The sequence below is a fragment of the Sprattus sprattus genome, assembly GCF_963457725.1.
Source record: "Sprattus sprattus genome assembly, chromosome: 1".
Classification (NCBI taxonomy): domain Eukaryota; kingdom Metazoa; phylum Chordata; class Actinopteri; order Clupeiformes; family Clupeidae; genus Sprattus; species Sprattus sprattus.
In genome coordinates, this window is record NC_137920.1 from 35,421,849 (window position 1) to 35,444,348 (window position 22,500).

At 44.1% G+C, this 22,500-nt stretch overlaps 3 protein-coding genes across 8 annotated transcripts in view; 2 read left to right on the plus strand and 1 right to left on the minus strand.

Moving 5' to 3' along the window:
• glis2a (GLIS family zinc finger 2a) overlaps positions 1–1,563 on the minus strand; it is a 27,422-nt gene extending 25,859 nt beyond the window's left edge. The window contains exon 1 of the mRNA XM_080852096.1: positions 1,168–1,563. The gene's annotated coding sequence lies outside the window, so the exon portion shown is untranslated. The remainder of the gene's footprint in view (positions 1–1,167) is intronic.
• Positions 1,564–3,389: 1,826 nt separating this feature from the next.
• LOC308376739 (transcription factor AP-4-like) lies at positions 3,390–10,158 on the plus strand. Of its 5 annotated transcripts, none has more exons than XM_080853189.1 (7): positions 3,390–3,655; positions 5,259–5,472; positions 6,215–6,313; positions 6,590–6,763; positions 8,376–8,537; positions 9,368–9,517; positions 9,670–10,158. In XM_080853189.1, the coding sequence occupies exons 1-7, from the start codon at positions 3,561–3,563 to the stop codon at positions 9,823–9,825; spliced, it is 1,050 nt and encodes a 349-aa protein (XP_080709315.1). In that variant the 5' UTR covers positions 3,390–3,560; the 3' UTR covers positions 9,826–10,158. The 5 variants fall into 5 exon arrangements, with proteins under 5 accessions (XP_080709315.1, XP_080709316.1, XP_080709317.1 ...); XM_080853190.1 differs by having other exon boundaries at positions 6,593–6,763; XM_080853191.1 differs by having other exon boundaries at positions 5,259–5,424.
• Positions 10,159–13,098: 2,940 nt separating this feature from the next.
• Positions 13,099–22,500, plus strand: part of LOC308377298 (uncharacterized protein) — a 16,340-nt gene continuing 6,938 nt past the window's right edge. Inside the window, exons 1-3 of one of the 2 annotated variants that reach the window (XM_080853882.1) lie at positions 13,099–13,179; positions 21,680–22,287; positions 22,318–22,500. The exon at positions 22,318–22,500 is cut by the window's right edge and continues 544 nt beyond it. In XM_080853882.1, coding sequence (XP_080710008.1) covers positions 13,122–13,179; positions 21,680–22,287; positions 22,318–22,500 — 849 coding nt within the window. In that variant the 5' untranslated portion in view covers positions 13,099–13,121. Of the gene's footprint in view, positions 13,180–21,679 lie in introns of both variants that reach the window. The other variant, XM_080853881.1, reaches the window with a different exon arrangement.

Genomic DNA, 22,500 nt, shown 5'->3' on the forward strand with positions numbered 1-22,500 from the left:
TCTCTCTCTCTCTCTGAGGGATGAATGATCTGGCGCAGCCCACATCACCTAAGAACTTTACTTATCCACCGTCCCGGTCCAAAACAACAGGCGTGTTCCACCCAGTTAGGCTCTTAAGAAGAACAAAACCATCTTTTCTCTGTTTTTGAAGAGAAAAGTGATGGCCATTACACCACATATACGATAGTGGACATTTTTTTATTACGTGGATATTATGTGGACGCATGTTAACCATGGTGGCCTTCTCATGTGTATCAGAAATAGTTGGGCCTTTTGTGAACTCAAGAAGGCCACAGTGACTGAACATGAAGGCCACATGGTTTTATACTTTGGCAATGGTTTCATCTTCTCAACCTATCAATTCTTCTTCAGGACCATGGGAGGAACTGCCAACAGGTCAACAAAGGCCTAAAATACACATACACGAAAACTGCTCTAATGTATGGATTATATTTAGCATAACCTCATTCAGTATGACAATTACTTCTCTGAAGAGCTCTTGCTTTCATCTAATGAACTGTCAATAAAAGACAGTCTGGATTTATGCTTTGGTGAATGACACATACAGCAAAGGTCAATTCCACGGGACATCAACAGACTAATTGTTTTATTATTAGCTGTAGCCTAATTAAGAAAATATGTTGAAGTAAACGAAGCTAGTAATGTGAGAATTTGAGGATCACTTTTGAAACCGTTAATGGCAGTCAATAAAAAGTATGAGTACATTGACTAGCACATTACCTAACTCTCAGTAACGTGATTTGGAAACGTTGAAACTATCAAGTAGCATGCATTAATCCCCGCGCACCCTATTTGCCCAATTCTGCATTGTGGCTCGACTTCTGCCGATTAAACCAACAGGGAGTGCGCATGTTGATCTTCTGAAAAGCCAGCGAGCAGGGGTGAGGGCGGGGGCGGCGATGACCGAAAGCATTAGTTCAGTACAGAGACACAGTCCACCAAGCATCGTTTGTTGTCCCTCACGACACACAAAACTGGGTCAGTTCATGCCACCCGAAATACCAAATGCATTGCATCCATCCAGCATTTGACTAATCCAGCCGGCTATAAACCTGCAAACAGCCTTAAAATGGTGACACCGCACATACAAACTGTTATGCCTTCTTTCCCAAGCAAAGATACTATAAGGTGCTTATAATGATTTACCTTTAAGGAAGGCCAGTTTTCCCGGAACGTGACGGCGGGGTCTTCTCGTCCTCTGGCTAGTACTCGCTCTCTCCCTCGTCTATCACTTCAAAAGAAACACTAGACGTCTCTGTCTGTTCACGTAATGTCCCAAGCGACAAAGAAGACGATACTGTTCTAAGTCTCCAGATCAGCTGGCGAATGCCTTTGTCAAAACATACCAAAAAATCATGAGCAGCGAAAAGAATGTAGTAGCCTACTTTCTGTATGCTCTAAAAACTGTATCAGTTCCTAACGCAGCCCATAAAGTAAATCTTTTAGGCTTAGGAAATACGTCTTACAGGCTATCTTAACTTGACAATTCAGACACATGAAAACATGTCTAGTCAAGAGTCTATTAATAACTAAACCGAAAAATGCGTTGAATATGTTACAATATCTCGCTCAAATACACGGTAAAATAGTGGAATCGCTTATTAACGACGCCGGTCAAGGATGTAAAAGACTGGTCATCCTCACAAAAACGCCATTCCAAATTGGTGCGCGGAGTCAGTGTGTGCCTTTGAGCGTCGTTTCCAGATGTCTCACGAGTACAGCGGTGCAGAGCTTTTTCATTTGCCCCCCTCCCTCTCGTTCTCACTCTCTGGCCCTCGCCCGCTTGAAGACGTAAGCGGCGCGGCGGTTTCCGTGCGACAGTCTGTGTGCAGACTTCAACGCTGGCCACTCTCCCCGCGGACTCAGCGCATGCCTGCTCCGCCTATATCCACCATGAGCTGCCCAGAGCATTTTCCCCCAAAGGTGGATTCTCTCTCGCTACTGTTGTTCCCAAGAGAGAGAGGGGGGGGGGGGGGGGGGGGGGGGTCAACGTGATGGCCCTTATCGAAGACATACCTGAAAAACCAGAAGGTGGTCTGCAGTCTACATCTCAGTTAGAAATAAGGCATTATCAAAGAGCACTGGGAATTGACTGGCCGTGTTCTATTAAGATGTAAGAGGTGAATGAAAAATCTCAAATCGCCTAACCAGCTCCCATTATTTTTCTACTTGTAGCCTATGTAGGCCTATTGCATTAATTATAAGGTGAATGCATTATTATTATTATCATTATTATTATTTGTATTATTATTATAGTTGTTGGTAGAGGGCTAGTGATATAGCAGCAATAGCCTTTTCGTAGTAACAGTAACCTAGTAGTAGAAGGCCTATAAGATAATTGTTCCTTAAGCATTGGGCTTGACATATGGCAACTTAAGAGCATCATTACAGTATGTGCATGTCTACCACAATGAATTGTGACTATCGAATTATCAACACAGACAGGCTATCTTTAACCTCCATGGACAGCCTGCCACACAGCAAGCTTGTTCTGGAATGGATAAGACCAGGGGGGTATTCCAAGTACGTTTGCTGTTGCTGTAGGCCTTCTTCAACCACACAAACAGAGAAGCCAAGTGCACCATCTTGTGGTTAAAGAAAGATATAACGTTTCATGCGTGAAATAAAACCTTTCAAATCTGTTGAATACATTCTATTTAATTAGGCTTCATGTTGTGTACTGTGTGTTTTTGCAGACTTAGCTACCCTATATTTAAAACACATTTTTTTCTAAACGCAGAATGGAATATAAATGGATTCGAAATTGTATCTCAACATTTTATCTACCAGGTGTTGAAGTTGGAAATAGCCTAGGCATAAGCCTACTGGACAACTAAGGCTATCAACTTAAAGATAGGTGTTGTTTCATCCGTTGCAAAATAAATGTGTCACCTTTATGCAATTCTTCTCTACATTTGGATAAACTCCAATAGGAAGCCTTTCTATGAGCCAATCATTCACAAAGTGCCACTAATAACTTATAGACTTGAAAATGTGTAGCCTACATTGTAAAAAAAAAAAAAAAAAAAATTATAGAAGATTTATATTTTGGTAGCAGTTTAAAACAAAAGACTAGTCCACTGCATGAGGAACATAACATCTTCCTTTTAACATTTCGAATTCAATCTATTCAACTCGCAATATCCTTTTATTCTGTCTAGTTTTCCAGTAGTTACATTTTTGTACGTTGCTCCCCCTCCCTCCCTTACCGTGTTTAAATAGTCCTTTGTTTACATGGAGCCTACTATGCGGAAGGAGGCTCTTGGTCGCTCCGTGATTCCAACCAGCTGTTTCCCGCCTTGAGAGACATCCGATCAGCTGCAGCTACACACTCTCATGCGGACTGCAGAAGGGGAGGGAGAGAAGCGCTACACACGGAAATCCCACCAGCTGAATGTAAAGTGGCAATATACAACCGCGAAGAAATTACAGGCTGTAAATTATTATGCGCATACCAGTGGGTTAGGTGCATCATATATTTTGCAAAGTGAAGAAAACAAGTTGAAATTAAAAAAAAAATCAAAGGCTCCGAAACGGGGATGAAAAACATGGAGTATTTCATGGTACCAGCTGAGAAGGTGTCTTTGCAACAATTTAGGAAATCGGAGAAAGAAGTCATCGGGGGTCTTTGTAGGTGTGTATTGTTCATTTTTGTATTTCTTATAAATTGGACCCTGGTCAATTCATTTACATCTGCTTACCAACAGACCGCTGCAGTAGGGCTAAGAGTTGCATGAGTCTTATAACGTATATGTTCAAATGCGATAACAATAGAAACACTCGGTATAAAGGTAAGCTTGCTTTCCTCTTAGCAGAGGTAATACAAGTTGTTTCTGTACATGTGTAGTCGACATTAATATGGATACAAATTATGATGAGTGAAATTAACGTTTATAAAAACATAATAGCGTTGCATGTCTGTGGCAAACACCAAACACGTGGTAGAGCGAATACGACGTTTATGTTGATGTGTAGCTTGTAAGTTATTCACGGATTTATGACGGGTTTATTTTTGTTGTTGCTGTTACTCATCTCTACATTTACTATTGCATAGAAGTGATTTGTCACGTTTACGCCGCCATTCATATTAAACTCGCGATATTGAAATGTATTCGTCTGTTATTTGCATCGTGACGACCATGCTCTTGTGCTTTCAGACTACGCAGCCATAACTGTGGCGTGCGCAGAAATGTTGTGGTGTTAAGTGTTAGCAAATCAAGAGGCCACTTGTGTAATGTCCTGTGTTTAGCTCATATTGAACGAGATGGCAATAAACGTTGAGTTTCTTTCGACTTATTTTTTTATTATTTAAGTTCTTTCTCGTCCTAAATCCAGAGTACGTTCGATTTTTAACGCAGCTCTAGAGGCTAGTTCTTGAGCTAGCTAGCCGTACTATTTCAACCACGCTGCCCTGAGCGCATTGGCGGAAACAAGATGTATTGTTCTGGGACCAGATGGGAAGCACTCGATCCGAATGTCTTCCCGTTTGGTGTGAAATACTAGTTACCAACTGGTTCTTGCAAATACCTCAGAATGGGCTTTCTGTCTCAACAGAATTTAATTCTGTCCGTTATTTCAATACCGTATATGTCCTTGAACTGAATTTCAGAATGGCGTTTATAATGGTTTGATATCTGCCTCGCGGAAGGATCTCTTGCCGTCGTGAAAAGACAGTGAGACCTGAGTCATTCGGTTAAATGACGAAGGGAATTTTGGGACTTGTAGGAAAATATACTCAGGGACTCCGACTGTGTTGCTACCAAAGGAAGACCTATGTCTACGGTTGTTACATAATGTAGGTCACCTTATGATCATGATATACCAAGAGTCCCTGACAGGATGTTGGATAACTAGATTTCTAGGGTTAATGCAAAGGGTCAATTTGTTTAATGTCGATGCAACATAGAAAAAAGGCCGCACTCAACTGAATGTAAATAAATATATGTAAACGTATTATTACTAATAGTATCATTATTGCAATAATATGTAGGTGTGAATAGCCGAGATCATTTAGTTAGGTTATTTTTTTGTCATTTGGTGACATTGGCGTTTGTGTAGCCTTCCGTAATTTACCAATGCTTTACTAAAGGGCGACACTGCATCCCTAACTCCTAACGAATCTGCCAAATTTGTTTCATTACGTAAAATATTGAATTTATATACATAGTTAGCCTAAGCTATTGTTATGCATGCATTGCTGCGCTTGGCTAATTAGCCGTTTGATCTCTTTCTGTTAGTTTGGCCAATATTCCGTTGACACCGGAGTCGGCCCGCGATCAGGAGCGTCGCATTCGCCGGGAAATCGCCAACAGCAACGAGCGGCGCCGAATGCAGAGCATCAACTCTGGCTTTCAGTCCCTGAAGACGCTCATCCCACACAGTGACGGGGAGAAGTTAAGCAAGGTGACTGATCTTTTTGCTCCGCATAATGACGGGGAGAAGTTAAGCAAGGTGACTGATCTTTTTGCTCCGCATAGTAACTTTGAGCAGTAGCTCACTTTACCAGATTACAATAGTCATGTTCACATTGTTGTAGGCTACTGTTTGGTTTGTTTTTTTGTTTCTGCTATGATGATATGTAGCTTACATTATTCCACTGTTTTCTAGATGTTGTACTTTACTATGCATTTTTTTGACGTAAATCTGAATGTTTTAAATTGCAATAATTGCCTGAATATTTAAATAAGAATACCAAAGAAAACAAGTCTCACAACGACTTTAATCATCAAGTATTTTTCACTCGTAGAGATATCGTTTCTAAACAAACAAAACTTGTTGCATCGGATTTTCCAAAAAACAGTACAGCTGAAAAAGTGTACTACACGATATTTGTTTGTGGTACTAACTTTGTCCACCTGGTGGTGCTGTTTTGGAGTTGGACTGATTATTAGGTTATTTTAAGTCATCCGCCCTTATTTTTCTACCCCCTAAGAGTTGACGTTGTACCATAGTGTACCATAAGATTTAATACATTGTGCACGTCACTGCATACCGTACAGTTCATTTTAAGGACACCTTTCTGCTCAGGACTGATAGTCATTCATTGGTTCACTGATGGAGCGAATCATCCAATCATTTTAACAAGCCATAGTTTTTGAAAACTATCATACCAGTCTAATATTGAATCAAAATGGCTGCATTGGTCTCTATTCTGCACTAATACTTACCATTTTAGTTTTTGTTTTTTTATTAGGCTGCAATACTTCAGCAGACTGCTGAGTACATCATCGCTCTAGAGCAGGAGAAGACCCAACTCCTACAGCAGAACAACCAGCTCAAGCGCTTCATAACGGTAATACACTCTACAGACAACTCCTACAGTAGTTTTGGGCATGTTTTAGTGGGTCATTTTTAAACATTGCATTTTACTTTTTTGTGTGTAATACGTTCAGTAAATGTATCATAGTTTGACATTCTTTTAGAGAAAATGTCAATTATCCGTATAATGGAAAAGACAGTGCCGGTTCAGTACAACTGCAGTAAAGTTTTCTTCTTGTCGTCATGGCTACATCTGTGTCTAACTCTGGTGTTGTGTCCAACCTCACTCACCATCTTTTCTCTTTGGCAGCAGGAGTTCACCGGCTCCTCGCCGAAGAGGAGGCGCACGGAGGAGAAGGATGAAGGCATCGGCTCTCCGGACATCCTGGAAGAGGAGAAGCTGGAGGATCTGCGGAGGGAGCTGCTGGAGCTGCGACAGCACCTGGAGAAGGAGCGCTCGGCCCGGGCACAGCTGGAGGAACAGGTGAGAAACACACACCTGCCGCCCAGACACAAGGAACTTTACACACAGGGACTCAGGATGTGCTGTTAGGTCACCATATGGCTGTGGTACAACATGCTTAGGCCTCTCCTGTGCCCCCCCCCCCCCCCCCCCCCCCCCCCCGCCCCCCCCCCCCCCCCACACCCATTCTTGCCTCAGACACAGATGAACCAAGGCAACCAATCACAAGCCTTAGCATTCATACCAATGTTATAGAATCTTTGTAAGAGTAATGGATGATCAACTTTATTAAATCTGTATATGATCCACAAAAAGGGCAGCACAGCGCTTCTTATTGTCCAAAGCAGATACGATATTATTTGAAACTTATGTGGCAGCTGAGGTAGGACTGTAATTGGCTCTAAATCCAGATTTGTGTGAATTTAAAGAAATAACTTGAGTTGGTTGTTAACCAAACGATTCCAAGATTTTTGCTAAGCCGAGTATTTGGATATTGGACGATAATTATTGAAATAGTGTTTATCACCTCCAAGGAGTCACATTGGCCAATTTCCCGACATGAGCAAACATGTTCTCTCAGATAAAAAGATTCAAAATATGTTTATTGTTCTGTGATAATTTGAGTAGACAGCAGGGATGTAATTAATCCTCACCAGTTGAACTGTTTTCAGTAGCTTACAGTGCATGAAATACATAATTAGGAGAGAGGGGCAGAAGGGTCAGCTGAGCAACATTGTTCATGGTGCACACACAATTATTTACAATAAGAACCATTTTTTTTAAAAGGGAGTTCCAAGGGGGTTACCAGAAGTTTGTGCTGCAAAAGTGTCTCAAGGTGAATCAGCCCTAGAGCCACCTTTTACATGTATGGATTTATGGATCCCCAAGTGAGACGGCTGTAAGAGTTTACTTAAACAAAGTGAAAGGATATAGGTGATTGTAATCTTTGCCAGGCAAACCAACAGTAGGTAAATGCCAACAGGGACAGGGTGCTGCCCGACGCCCTTAGTTCTGCTGAGGTAATGTAACTGTAGTAGCCGCTGGCAGAGCGAAGCAGGGCAGGGTGGCGGCACTGGTAAAGTCATTGCATAAGGTCACCAGTTCGATTCACCGGGGGATTCTCTGCAGGCATATGGACAGGATCAGACCACCCATAGAGATTCTGCTCTGAAATTCCCTCACTTGAAGAAAACACCATTGCAAATCGGTTTCTTGCTAGCCTTTATGACGTATTTCACTTTTATGTGAGAACCTAGATTTTTTGTTTAGTGTTTGCTGTCAAATACACAGTTAGTTAGTTAACAAAGTTAGTGTTTGCTGTCAAATACAGTTACAAATAGTAGGCTTAGGCTTGAATGAATATGCACCTAGCCAAAAAGTGGGAATTTTTTTTTTTGTTTTTTTACATGGGAAAAACTGAAAAATCAAGTGAACCATAACTGTGCTCTACGAAACAAGTGGACCTTTTACATTCGTATGCAGTGATTTTTAAGATTTGTGATAGTTTGAAAACAAAACAAATCCGGGCAGCCTGTGCCTGCTCTGTTGAGATGTTTTTCACCTGTCCTTGCCTCGTGTTAGCCACAGATTGTGCCGACCTCAAAGCCTAAATCTCTCCTCCTCCTCTCTTCAGCTGCGCTCCCTGGACACCCAGCTGTACCCTGAGAAGCTGAAGGCGGTGGCCCAGCAGGTGCAGGAGCAGCACTCTCTCCTCCACACACAGACCCTGATGCGCCTCCAGCAGGTTCAACAGCAGCAGCAGCCCGAGAGAGACGGCGCCCCCCGCAGTCCACAGGTGAGACACACAGGTGTCTGTCTGCTCCCCTGTGAGACACACAGCGATGTCCGTCTGCTCCACTATGAGACACAGACCATGTCTGGCTGCGTTCCTGTGAGACACAGACTATGTCTGTCTGTCTGCTCCCCTGTGAGACACAGACGATGTCTGTCTGTCTGCTCCCCTGTGAGACACAGGCAATGTCCTCCTGTCATATACGAGAAATGTTCCCCTGATATATGTTTGAAATTATTCTTATGCCATAGTGTGAACAGACACATTGACAGGAGTAAACCAACTGCAGTGATGTGAATTTACCAATTCATCACTGTCTTATAAATACTCCTGGTTCTGGTAGGGCTCGGTAAAGGCTATGCGAGGTGTTTCATAGGTATTAATGTTTTAACTGACTAGTTTTGTACATAATATATCTTTACAGAATGAAGTTGATGACTAACATCCTAACTTCTGTGTAATTCAATTAGGCCATTTTAGTTTAGAAGCCCTGTACTGGTGTAGAGTAGGGAAAGGGTTAAGTACCTGAATGAGTCCAGAGGGCTAGGACAGGAAACAGGTGTTGCTAAACAGCATAGGAGAGGAACTGCTTTGAGGAACTACCAGAAGGGCTGCTTGTGATGTGTTGCCAAACAAATACTGTGGAGTGGCTAACGGATAGTTTCCAGTGTTTACATTTGCTGCACCTGAGAGTATATTAGATGCACTAGTTCTCTCAAAGCCACAGGAAGGTTTGAAAGTGCATGTCTATATAAACAGCCTCTGTGTTTGTAACCTGTAATGTTTTTAATGCCTTTGGGTAATCATTCTAACTGTTTGTGTGTGTTTTATAGGTGATGCCTCCTCCCACCCCCCCTGCCCCTACTCACCATCCTACTGTCATAGTCCCCGCCCCCACACATTTCGCCACGGCGGCAGTGAGCCCAAACCCCAGCAGCAACATTATGTCCACATCGCGGCAGAATCTTGACACTATTGTTCAGGTGAGTCCGTTTGGGTTGCTTTTGTACTTTTATTGTGTTTAAGAAGCAATACTGTACATAATAATGAGTTGGGCGGCACGGCGTGTGTCTTTGTGGGTGCCTGCCTGAAAATTGGTATTTGTTTGACCTCTAACCTCCATCTTCAACTTCAGGCCATCCAGCATATCGAGGGGACCCAGAGAGTGGGCGGAGTCGAAGAGGAGCAGCGGCGGGCCGTCATTGTCACCCCGCGCCGCGTCTCTATGGAAACCACGGGCTCCGACACGGCCTCCGACAGTGAGGGTGAAGGCAACTTCGCCATGACCTAATTGCTGTATTCGCCCTCACTACAGACACAAACCAGTGAATGTATAACACTCACGGCAGCACTTACATACACACACACACACACACACACACACACACACACACACACACACACACACTCAAATTCAGTCGTGGTGAGCTATATGTTTGGTAAAAGAACATTTGATTCTACCACACAACACACACACACACAGACACACAGGAAAAGCTACCCCCTCTCCTCCTCCCTTTTTGAATGATGTTTGATGCAGCTGGACTCTGTAAGAGATGTGTTGATGTCACCCTTCCGCCCTTCTCCCATTATTTTCTTTCCTGTAATGGCATAATTTCACTCATCTCAGTGGCGGAGTGGGGGAGGGTGAGGGAGGGGGGGAAACCTAAGTGAGGTGACCAAAGAAAAGCCATGTCCACTCTTAGGGGGGCCAGGTGTACAACCTACACGAGACCTGTCCTCCGCGGAAGCCCCGGTCAACTTTATCACATATGTCCTAGTACTATAGCTAGCGTGCTCTTTGGCTGCCATTTCCTGCGTTGCTTCGTTTAGTCCCCTCCCCCCCCTCAGACTAAGTGTTTCTGCACTAAAGTACACACATGTGGTCCTTCTCTTTTTTTTCTTTCTGAATGCATGAATTGCAATTGGTGCTTCAGTCCTTTCTCGTCCCTTTTGCTTGTTTTAAGGAGGAAGGCGAAGACGAGTGTATTAGTAGAGCCGTCGTCGTGGCCGTTTATCTATGCAGTCTACACCGCGTACTTAGACACTATTCAGATGCAAATTACACTCAGAAAAGAAAACAACACAGATTGCAAAAACCTGTCTAAACGGAGCTCACCCTCAGCACGTACTGTTAACTTGTGGTCCACCTGGTAGGACGTACCATTGCACCACCCAACCAGTGGAACGTACCACCTCACCACCTCCTCCAGGCACCTTCACAAGCCCCCCTGCAGATGAGCTTGTCTCGTCATGGTGCCTTCCGTCAGTGACCCCTAACCTGAAAGCACTAGATAGGTAGTAATACAGGTAGCTAACAGCAGATACAGAGAGACAGAATCAAGACAGACACAAAACTACCCATGTGTCTCTAGACCTGGATGGGGGTGGAGGGGGGATCCAGGTCACATAACTGTAGACCTGGGGGGGGGGGGGGGGGGGGATCCAGGTCATGTGTCTCTGTACACTTGAAGAAAATATCCGTTTGGCTATACCGTGCAGGCCTGTGAAATTGCAACACGGCCTGTTTCCAAGCTCTGCGAACAGCACTGAAGCTCATCCACACAGTTCCCAGCTAGAGCACACCTCCAATCCGGATCTCCTCAAAGACCAGAGTTTGCACCCCTGACCACACATAGGAAAAGGCAGCTGTTTCAAATAGGAGCTGGGTCTTTTGTGCCCCTTTCAGTATGATCTGGGATAAGACTGAGATTAGCCTTTCTAACATGTCTCCAGCATTTGGTTGTTGGCACTCGGATGAAGTTCTCTCCCGCGTCCTTGGTCATAGCATGTGAATAGGTGACTGCTAACGATCCCCGGGGTCAAGGCGACATTGTCAACCACACAACTCCACATCTTTAGCTCAGATTCCAGGAGTTTCGGTCATGTAAAGCTCACGCATTGTTAAGCTAGTGTGTCTTGTCAGTCTATTTTTGGTTTCCTTGGCTTTTTTTTTTTTTTGTACTGTAGTCAGATTTTTTTTTTAAAGAAACTTGTCTTCTATGGTGTTGCCTCTGTACCTTTCTATGTGTCCTTTGGACAACCTTTCATCTCTATATACACCTGTACAGACAACAAAATGAATTGTGTGTTAAAAAAAAGGAAGAACATGAAAAAAGAAAGTAAGAAAACCAGAATTGTACAGACCTGAAGTATGGGGAAATAAAAATAAGGGTACATGTTACAGGCTAACATGAAGCACTTAACTGTCCTGTCACATATAAATATATATATACACATTTCAGACTTCAAAAACGATGAACAGCCATTCCATTATCTGTGTCCCATCTCACCATTGTTTCCCATCATTATCACCATTCATTTTTTTTTTCTTTCGTTGACTTCATGTTTCATCTTTCCTCGCATCTCTTTATTCGTCTGTGCATTATAGGCTACCTTGTCGTTTATGTTTCGTTTTTTGTTCCCTTTTCATTTGTTTGTAGAAGTGCTCTGTGTTTTTTTTAAAAAGCGGTTATATTTTTTTGCTCATTAAGAGGGGTTATGAGAGGCCAGTGCCTTTGTTTTCTTTTCCAAATGATGAAAGAAAAATAATAAATTTTGTACTTTTTTTTACAACTTGTTGTCTGGTGGTCATTTTTATATGGTTAACTCTATTGAACCGAAGTGTAGGTGGAATTGTCACACAACAGTCAATGTGGTTTGAAGATTGAAATTCATAATCATAAGCTTGCTAATGCTAATTAATTATTCATTAATACATTTTATTGGAATATCATAACTTCTGAAAAACGGTCATACAGCTGAAGATGTCCCGTCTTTCTCACGTTCTCTCCACGTTTATGGGTTTTGTCATTTTATCATCAGACCATTTCTGTGGTAAAGCAGACTCCATATTTCAAACGCATGGGCTGCCAAAAGACTTCCGTCTGGTTGTATTTCAGTCCCAACAGTTGGATTGCTCCGTCTGTAGATTTACATCCAGCTGACAGCTTCTTCTCACAGCCCGCTCAGGAGGACTCCGCTGGAGTCGGAGATATTCCTTTGTTGCTGTGAAGCCTCTTCACTCAAGTCACAACTCCATTTACTGATAATGGTCGTCAGAATTATTCTAGGGCGAAGGTCAAAGCAATAGTTGGTGGGTCACTATAATGCAGCACACATTGAGCTTCTCTTCATGAGAACTAATTAGTATCTAAACTTTCACCTAGAGACATGTACATAGAATACAGTAATTGTTAGTTTTTTAAGAAGTCTTTGGATAAATAACATTTATTTAATTAGTATAGTTACTTTGTTTCCATGGCTACTGTTAATGTCTCATATATAATATTTAATAATGAGCTCTTACTAACCCATTCTATCCACCTTCTCTTAGAGTTAGAGTATGATTAGGCTTTTTCCAGCACAAAATGGCTGACATATAGTACCACCTCAATCTCTTTCTGCCATCCACCATTTCCCCTACCTCCATTCCTCACTTCCCACCCCCCACACCCCTTTAAAAAATACCTCCTCCCACCAAGCAACCCACCCCTTTCGCTCCTCCCATCCAGACTTAGCATGCCCTATGACCTTCCGGAGGTATATATAGCCTTGGTGAGTGTGGAAGGGTCCCTGGCAGTCAAAATGAAGGCTCTGCTATCTGCCTGCTTCGTGCTCTGTCTACTTGCGTGGGCCACTGCAGGTAAGCACTGAGCATAGGGGTTTAAACGACAGCATGCTCTAGTATACTGACTTGATGCTTTTACTTTGGGATATGGTTGAGAAACGAAAGCTACGGTGGCCTACATGGGACTGTTAGGGTCAGGGTGCTATAGACATAGGAAACTGCTAAAGACACAGCGTTCAGTGCTGGAGAACAGGCCCACTAACAGCAGATGGAAACTCAAGAGCAGTAAAAGCAGCTGATAGAGTGGAGATTTCTTTTGAGAAGGGGGTCAGTAGTTGATGTACATGCTGTGTTAGAGGTATGCGTTCTGCAGTGTCATGATGTCTCATCATCTGTGATGTCTCGTAGTCTCATCATCTTTGTGTGTAGTCCTGTAAGTGAAGTCATGATTTGACTTCATCTGCCAATCATTTCAGCGCAAACTATATACACGGTCTTGAATAGTAAATCGCTGCAGGTTGTGTGTAGTTACATACTTGTAACTATACTTATAGCCAGCAACAGCATCAATGGGACTTTCTGCTTTGCCATTTGTTTAAGTGTGTTGCTTTTGTTTTAGGAGAGGTTTTCAGGGTGTGGATTTGGTATGTAATAGAAAGCCAGTGTATAGATAATATCTTTTTGTAATAGAGGGTTCTCCTATCTGAATTTAAGGGACAGTTAAGATGTACCTTCTGTAGATTTGAGCATGAATACAGCCAAATACCATTCTGTAAATCACCATGTTTCCATCAAGGTTTTTTGTCTCTCTCTACCACTCCCCTTCACACACACACACACACACACACACGCACGCACGCACGCACGCACGCACGCACGCACGCACGCACGCACGCACGCACGCACGCACACACACACACACACACACACACACACACACACACACACACACACACACACACACACACACACACAAATACACACAGCACAATCGGTAAGAGGTGTCAGCTGTGCCTGAAGCGTGACACCAGCTGATGGAAAGTGTGTGTGTGTGTTGAAAAGAGACCCGTCACACTTTGAGTTTAGATACATTAGATAACACTTTACACCTAGTTCATACACACTGAGGGAGAGAGAGAGAGAGAGAGAGTTAACATGCCGCTATTTGAAATTTCTGAAATCAAACCAGGAAGCTACACTTTGATTATGTGTTGATGCCCCTCTCTTGTGAATCATTGAAAGATGATGATTGATGGTTTTGGAACCATCCATGGAGCTCTTGTTCTGTCCAAAGCTGCTGTCAATCACATATTATATCATGCAGGGCCTGATTGTCAGCTATTAACCCACCCACAATCTAGCATTGACGCAACCTCAAACAGTCAGGTGGTATTTATTAGTCCCTTGATGGGTCAGCATGGGCTTTGTCTAATCTGGTACATTGGCCTGTTCCACAGGATGTCAACAAATTGCTTTTGGTTCTGGATCTCTCTCTTCTGTCAATGGGTTGCAAGTGTTGTTTGATAGCGGATGTATGGGACCTACAGCCAAACTGCTCAGTTGCTTTTGGAGTGCAGTGACAGTGATTTTATCATCAGTAACTCTAGCCTTTACTACTGTCTGTCTACATTGTATCTTCTGCCAGAGAGGGATGGCTGTCAGCTATCAGAACCAGCAGGAGGTCTCTGGCTGTGGCCAGACTGTCTTTGTTGGTTTACAACAGTGGCTAGAGTGACTTTGTGATTAATGTAATCACATTGGGTTAGCTAAAAGTATGAGGAATCGGTAAGCATAACTCCTATGGTTGGGTTGTAAGGTGGTTTGTGTAAGTATAACTCATATGGTTGGTTTGTGTAAGTATAACTCATATGGTTGGTTTGTAAGGTGGTTTGTGTAAGTATAACTCCTATGGTTGGTTTGTAAGGTGTTTTTTATAAGTATAAACCAATTGATTGGTTAGTTAGGCACATGATTTGGCTGACTCTGGGTTTAGAGGTTACCCTTGCTCGTCCTTTGGTCCTTGCTAGGCGTTCTCAATCCCCTCTGGCTTTCCGTAGTCAGGTGGTCGGGTTTGGAAACTCAAATACCACTCATTGCAAAGACAACCAATCAGCGCATACACATGCCACTAGCATACACCGTGTTCTGCAGTCTGTACACGTGTAATAATACTCAGCTCTCAGTCACACACACACACACACACACACACACACACGTATAGACAAGCATGGCTTCTGACACACTCACACGAGAGCTGTCTTCACTCTCCCTTACTCATCCATGCTCGGAAACACATCCAAGCACATGCGCGTGTTTGCACACACACACACACACACACACACAATCACACACAAACACACACAAACATACACACACAGACAGTGCCACAGCTGCTGTCACAACAACACTGTCTCCACCAGAATTTATTTCCGTCTCCCCGGCCTTGTAGGGGCATTCATTAGCGGGACAGTAGGACCCAGGGCCTTTGCCTCCCGCCAGCTACTGTGATCCAGCCTGCTTCAGCCGTGGGGTTTCCCCCTCACACACACATGGTGAGCGCTGAGGAACCAGTCCCTCCACACGAATACGAACACAAACACACACACGCACCCACGCACACACACACTCTCGCGCTCTCTCTCTCTCCCACACACAGACTTCACATGCACGCAAAAGCAAAGGCAAATACTCTCTCACACATACACACACACACACACATACACTCACAGCAAGAAGAACCCATGCTCTAGCACCAAAATAAACTCTCGATGTATAGATTCTAATGAAGGGGGAGATTAGTGTAGGCTTCAAAGATCACAGCTGCAGCTCAAGCCCCCACTGTTACCCGCACATGCCTGATCACTTCTGCACCTGATCCAGCCAATGGGGTTAGCTGTGTTAGCAGTCACTGTATAGCCATGATTTGGAGAGGATAGGAGGAGAATGAAAAGGGAAGAGGAATACATGGAGGGGGGGGTAAAGAGAGGAGAGAAGGAGAGGTAAATAGAGAAACAAAGAAAGGTAGAGAAAAAGAATGAGAGGGAAGGAGAGGCAATCACACTTTTTGCACTAGTACAATGCAGAGCTAGCAACAATGACAATCAACAACATGATTGGCTCTTTAAAAAGGAAAATAATTCCAGTGCTCTCATGCTCCCCCCCTCTCTCTCCCTCTCCCTCTCCTCTCTCTCTCTCTCTCTCTCTCTCTCTCTCTCTCTCTCTCTCTCTCTCTCTCTGCCTGTCTCTCCTGCTCACTGTGAAGCTATTTCTGTTCCTTTTGAGGAACCTGCTCTGAGGCACCAGGCACCTGTCTCCCTCCATCGCCACCATGCATAACACAATGACTTCAGCAGAGCGCTCTGAAACAATTGAAGAATAAACACTGTTTGCCACTTGCACAACCCTTGCAGAATAGTGTGCAATGTAGGCCTAGGTGTCTTAAGAGGGATGCAAACAGAATGTGATGCTGTACTGCTCCTTCAAGGCTATGGGTCTTCTTTTCACCCTTTGGCTCCACAACATTCAGCATTCAGCCCAACATTCAGCCCTAGGCAAATGCCTCGCGGTTACACATGCATAACTACCAAGGTCCAGGAGATTCATAAGAACTGGCTGGTCTTTTTTCTCCAAATTTAAAAATTTAAATTTGTGTTAAGTTAAGTTTTGATCGCAGCAGCAATTTCTGATATCCCCAAAAAATCCATTGTACTAGCCCCAATGCACTCGAAATATTTTGAATGCTAATTTCAGCTACATTTTTGAATAATGACTGTGTAACCTCTGTGCAAAACAAATCAAAGAGAATTACAAAATGGCCTGAACCTTAACTGTAGACACATTTCTGAGCATACTGAGCTTGGGAAGTCTTTGGAACACTTTGGTGCTGTCTCCACCATGAAAACCTCTGACCAGATTGGCTTTCTTTCAGCAGATCAACAGATTACACAGAGCAGCATGTTGGTTAGTCGGCTACGAGCACTTTCTTGGAATTCCCTGTGTATGCGTCACACAGCAGCACAGCTGGACCCCGGGAGAAATGGGACAGCCCACACTGCCTGCAGCTCTACATGGATATGTTCTATCTCCACAGCTTCATCTTCCACGTAACTAGCAGAACATGATCTGCTGGATTTCCCTGCATCAGCATCAGGGTAGCATGACCTCCTCCTAGCATGTACAGTACATCCCCAGGTTTATTTTTGGTGCTTAATTTGCTGTGCGGTTTGATCGGTACCAGGTGTTTCGTGGGAAATGTAGTCTTTTACTGTTAGCATGACTGTGGGTAGAGGAGAGAGGACATTCTGTGTTCTGTTAGGTTGAAGCTCAGTGTTCTGCTCATCTGAAAAAATCACCTGAAAGGAACAATGTAATTGGCAAAGGGCATATACTTGGCAGTCAGAACATATTCTTCATAGCTGAAAAAATGCTTAAGAATGATGGCAAGGAACAATTGAATTTCTGGTAAAACTTTTGAGAGTGCTTCTGTCTCCGGTGACTTTATCTGACATGCAGTATTACAATGACAGTGACATCACAATCAAACAATGCAGCAGCATTTATATGAGATATGGTATTGTACACGTTAACAGGTCACACAGTTGTGTAACAAATGCCAACGGGTAACCTGAGCCATCGCCCTTTGGAATTTTGGCGGTCGAGCGTGTGTATGTTCACCCACAGACGACGCTCTCACGCTATGCTAGTGGACATTGTCCAAACTTCATTGGTGAAAGAATTACCAAAACACTTTAGTACACACCACCTCGGTCGCACGCACACTTGCTCGTATGAACCCTTTCCAGTCTACTTGGCTGGAGGCCTGCCCTCTTTCAATTCAATTAGGGACACCCAAGGAACACTTAAGTCCAGCAGAGACATTTTTTACGACCAAGGGGAGTGATCTGATCTCACAGACACGTTGAATGCCAGAGGTGAGACAGACACCATTGGCGCAGGGAGGTTTGTCTGTCTGCCCCCTCTGTGTGTGTTTGTATCCGTGTGTGTGTGTGTGTGTGTGTGTGTGTGTGTGTGTGTGTGTGTGTGTGTGTGTGTGTGTCCGTGTGTGTCCGTGTGTGGGTGTGTGTGTTTCCATGTGTGAGGGTGTGTGTGTCTCCATGTGTGTGGGTGTGTTTCCATGTGTGTGGGTGTGTAGGCTGTACATGTGTTTGGGTGTGTGGGTTTGTAGGCTGTGTGTGTGTGTGTGTCCATGTGTGTGTGTGTGTTTGTGTGTGTCTATGTGTGTGTGTGTGTAGGCTGTGCATGTGTGTGTGTGTCCATGTGTGTGAGTTTGTGTGTCTATGTGTGTGTGTGTGTGTGTGTAGGCTGTGCATGTGTGTGTCCATGTGTGTGTGTGTGTAGGCTGTGCATGTGTGTGTGTGTGTCTATGTGTGTGTGTGTGTAGGCTGTGCATGTGTGTGTGTCCATGTGTGTGTGTGTGTGGTAATGAGGTATAAAATTAGCCCCATTGCTGCCCCCTGTCGACACCAGGGGCTCACCGTGCAACAGGAGCTGTTCGGAAATCCACAGGCCTAAACCTAAAAGGCCCTCGGCTTAAAACTGCACACTTTGAGGAGGCTCCAGTTGCTAATCTTGCTTTTCTAAGACAGGTTTCGCTGCAATACTTCCGTATGACCCAGGATATGTACCCTAACCCCCACCCCCAACATAACCTTGAAGCAAATGTGTGAGGGTCATGAGGGCTGGATCAGAGTCTTTCAGTTTGGTAATTGGATCATTTTGTTTTATGTGAACTCACTACAGTTCATACAGTTCATTCATATTGTACACACACAAAATGCAGTTGCTAGTATGTGGCACCTGCCGAAGGTACAGATTTGGTATCATTTAGGATATTGAGCAATTTGTGCTTAATTTCAGGATGACTTAGTGAGACTTACATGCAGTATTTGGTCAACAGCCATTCTGTCACACAGAACTAAATCATAAGACATTCTGGTCTTGTTCTGACCAAGTTTATAATGCACACTTGTAGACTGCATCCAATACCACTGTACAGTCATGGTCATGATTATTCACAAAAAAAAGGTTTCATTCTGTAGGAGCAAACTTCAGAACCAACAAAAATTACCATTACAGGCAGAACTGTACGAGGTCGAGCTATTCCACGAGGCCTGAATGGTTTAAGGGTGAATCACAGCCTAAAATAGGCAAGAACAGGCAAGGAGAGGAGTGCCAAGAACCTTTCGCTAATCTAATGTGGGTTAAGCTTTTATCCCACCCATCTGGTGTGATCTGTGTGTAAAGTCAGACATGACTGATGCTAGCCTTAGCACCGGGTCCCTTGGGTGACTTTTCGAGTCCATATTTAACAATGACAGGCTTGCTGTCAGCGCGTGCTGTTTTCCGGCATGTCATAAATTCTGGCAGCTGCGTTGTCAAAATCATTAGCTTATATTTCAAAGTCTCCTGGTTACATTGTCCTGTTTTTTTATATATATTTATTTATTAGATTGTTTGTGTGTGTGTGCGTGCGTTTGGTCTTTGTGTGTGTGTCTGCATGTCTTTGTGTGTGTGTCTGCATGTATCTGTGTGTATATGTGGGTGTGCATCCACTGTATATGTATTCTATTTAGACTTAGTTATGCCCTCTGTTTTTATCTATGTATCTGTGCAGGTACATAATATGCTAATGGTGTGTGTGTGTGTGTGTGTGTGTGTGTGTGAGTGTGTGTGTCTGTTTGTGTGTGTGTGTGTGTGTGCCCTCTACTTCGATCTATTTGTCTTTGCAATAGTATGCATGTGTGCGTATGTATGAATGTGTGTGTATGCGTGCATGTGTGGGTGTCTGTGTGTGTGGCATTCTTAGATCTCCATAATGATTCACAGAAGCACTGACTCATTCTAGCCCTGCTCATTGAGGCCTGTGGGAGCAACCTGCAATGGTGTCAGTGGACAGCGATCCAAGTGTTAAAGGTTCCTCACCCCCTTTTTGTGAAGGTGAGAATTAAGCAGCTGTCCCAGGGTAGCCACCTGATCCCATGGAGCTGTGCCCACGACACCCAACCTGTGCCACCGAGGACCGCTTAACCCTTGTGTGTGATCTTTAGGGCCTTTATGTTAACAGCAAAGAGAACCCCCCCTAAATGATCTTTTTTTTTCAACTTCAAATTGGATGACCCCAGATATTTACACAGTTTGTGATGAATGAGAGGTTGTTTCGTCATGCGAAATGGATTGAGGGTTTTAAAATTCAATTACGCTGCTTTATTTTAAGGGTTTAGTGAAGGCGGCTCATTTTTGACCCTGAGGACAAAGAGAGTATACACAGAATGTAAAAGACCTGGTCAGTGTCTCTCTGTGCTTCTCCCAGATGAAATGAATTGGCAGATAAAGTCTGGACAGAGAGACAGAGAGAGAGAGAGAGAGAGAGAAAAAGAGAGAGAGAGAGAGAGAGAGAGAGAAACTTTGAGACTAATGTATCACCCCCCTACCCTTCTGTACCTTTAGCATTTGCCATCGTGTCCATATGGATGTTGCGTAACAGGGAGACCCCTTGGAGACGTCATGGCAACGCTAAACAAGCCAAGAATAACATGTCCAAGCGATTATAACGAACTGAAATGTACTTCAACATGTAGCCTACGCAACTTTGCGTGCCGGGGTCATTATACACTGTTTGTTTTCCACTCCAACTGGTTACGACTGAGTAGCAGCTAATTGTACATCATTATAGATGCACCGTTTGAGGTTGCAATGATCCATTTTGTTCTTGTTAAGTGTCGAATGGGTTGAAATTGAATAGCGTTACATTGAATGAGTTGCAAAACCCTTGTTGCTAATGATCACCTGCCATCGTCTTTTGGCCACCAGCCGTTTGGTCACATTCTTTTTAAGAAGTCGGGTGATGCCTTTATAGTATACAAGGTTAGCCTTCAAATAGTCTATGCCTAAGTATTTCCATTCAAGGAGCTGTAATTTGAGTCCGGATGTCTGAGAGTGCCGCGTTCAGTCTGTTTTTGGCCTACGCACTCAGGCAACTCTTAAGAAAAGGAAGAGGGAAATAAATGTTAGTGGTGTAGACTCCAAAAACAGCAAGGCTCTTTACCTTCATTTGAAAGTTATTGAGAATAGGCTACAAGGGGAGGCCTCACTGTATCTCACAAGCGTTGGAAGGTTTCAAATTGTTCCAATTCTGCAAGGTGATATCCTCGTGGTGTTGTGTAGAAGCTCTGTGAGTTGAGAGCTGGAAAGTTCTGGAATTCTCTGCGACTTGGCACATCCTTAGAGCTCTTGCCTATCAAAGCTTCTCGTTTTTCAACCACAGTACAGAGTTGCTTAATTTCTTTGAAAACTTTATGGGGACATAACAAAACAAAGAATCTTGGCATTGTACTCTAAAAACTTAAGTCTAAGAACTGAAAACATTTATTGAGGTAACATCCCAAATTGCTAAACAAAGAGCCGTTCATTATTAGAGCTTTTTTAAAATTATTATTCTGTAACTCAAATATTACAGCAAAAAAAAGATCCATTCAATCGGTATCAAACCTCTTCAATCTCACATGTCTCTGACACATCCCAGCCAACACTGACTGACATCTTCCTCCCTTGGCAGATGCAGTGGCTGAGGTGTCCAGCCCTGTGGGTTCGGAAGATGATGCCTTGGTGCAGCTGAAGCTCCAGCCAGAGGGGGGCGACCTGTTCCCCTGCGGCTGTGACCCCACGGAAGAGCTCAGCCCCAGCTCCTCCAATGACACCCCGGCCCCTGAGAGAGTCTGCCAGCCCTGCAACCTGGGCTCTCTCCCCCTGGAGCAGGGGGTGGTGGAGGAAGAGGAGGAGGAGGAGGAGGCCAGCTCTGTAGAGGACGCTGCTGTACCTGAAGAGGATGCAGTGATTGAGGAGGAGGAAGGCGAGTCCTCTCAGGAGGAAACTGTGGAGGAGGAGGTCGCCGCTCAAGAAGTGGAGGTGGCTGAGGCTGAAGCTGTTGAGGAGGAGACAGGAGAGGTAGAGGAGTTGGTAGGCGAGGACGCCGCCGAGGAAGTCTCTGATGAGGAAACGGCGGAGGAAGAGGAGACTGCTGACGCAGAGGAGGCTGCTGAGGAAGAGGAAGCCGTAACGGAAGAGTCAGCCCCGGAGGAGGAGCCTGTAGAGGAAATAGAGGAGGAGGAAGCTGCAGAGCCAGCAGGTGAAGAGGCAGTGGAAGAGCCCGTTGCTGAAGAGGAGGCAGCTGAGGCAGTAGAGGTGGAGGCAGAGGCAGAAGAGGCAGCTGAGGCAGTAGAAGTGGAGGCAGAGGCAGAAGCGGCAGTAGAGGCAGTAGAAGAAACCGTGGAGGTGCCTGAAGTTCCTGAAGAAGCTGAAGAGGAAAACACAGCTGAAGAAGCAGAACTGGAAGCAGAGGAATCAGTACCAGAACCAGAACCAGAAGAGGTAGTCCCA

What these genes read in the sequence shown, in the direction of transcription:
- LOC308376739 (XM_080853189.1), top strand. Translation starts at nt 3,561, where the DNA reads ATGAAAAACATGGAGTATTTCATGGTACCAGCTGAGAAGGTGTCTTTG. An exon ending in GTCATCGGGGGTCTTTGTAG is followed by an intron (nt 3,656 to 5,258) that starts GTGTGTATTGTT and finishes TCTTTCTGTTAG; the next exon opens with TTTGGCCAATATTCCGTTGA. An exon ending in ACGGGGAGAAGTTAAGCAAG is followed by an intron (nt 5,473 to 6,214) that starts GTGACTGATCTT and finishes TTTTTTTATTAG; the next exon opens with GCTGCAATACTTCAGCAGAC.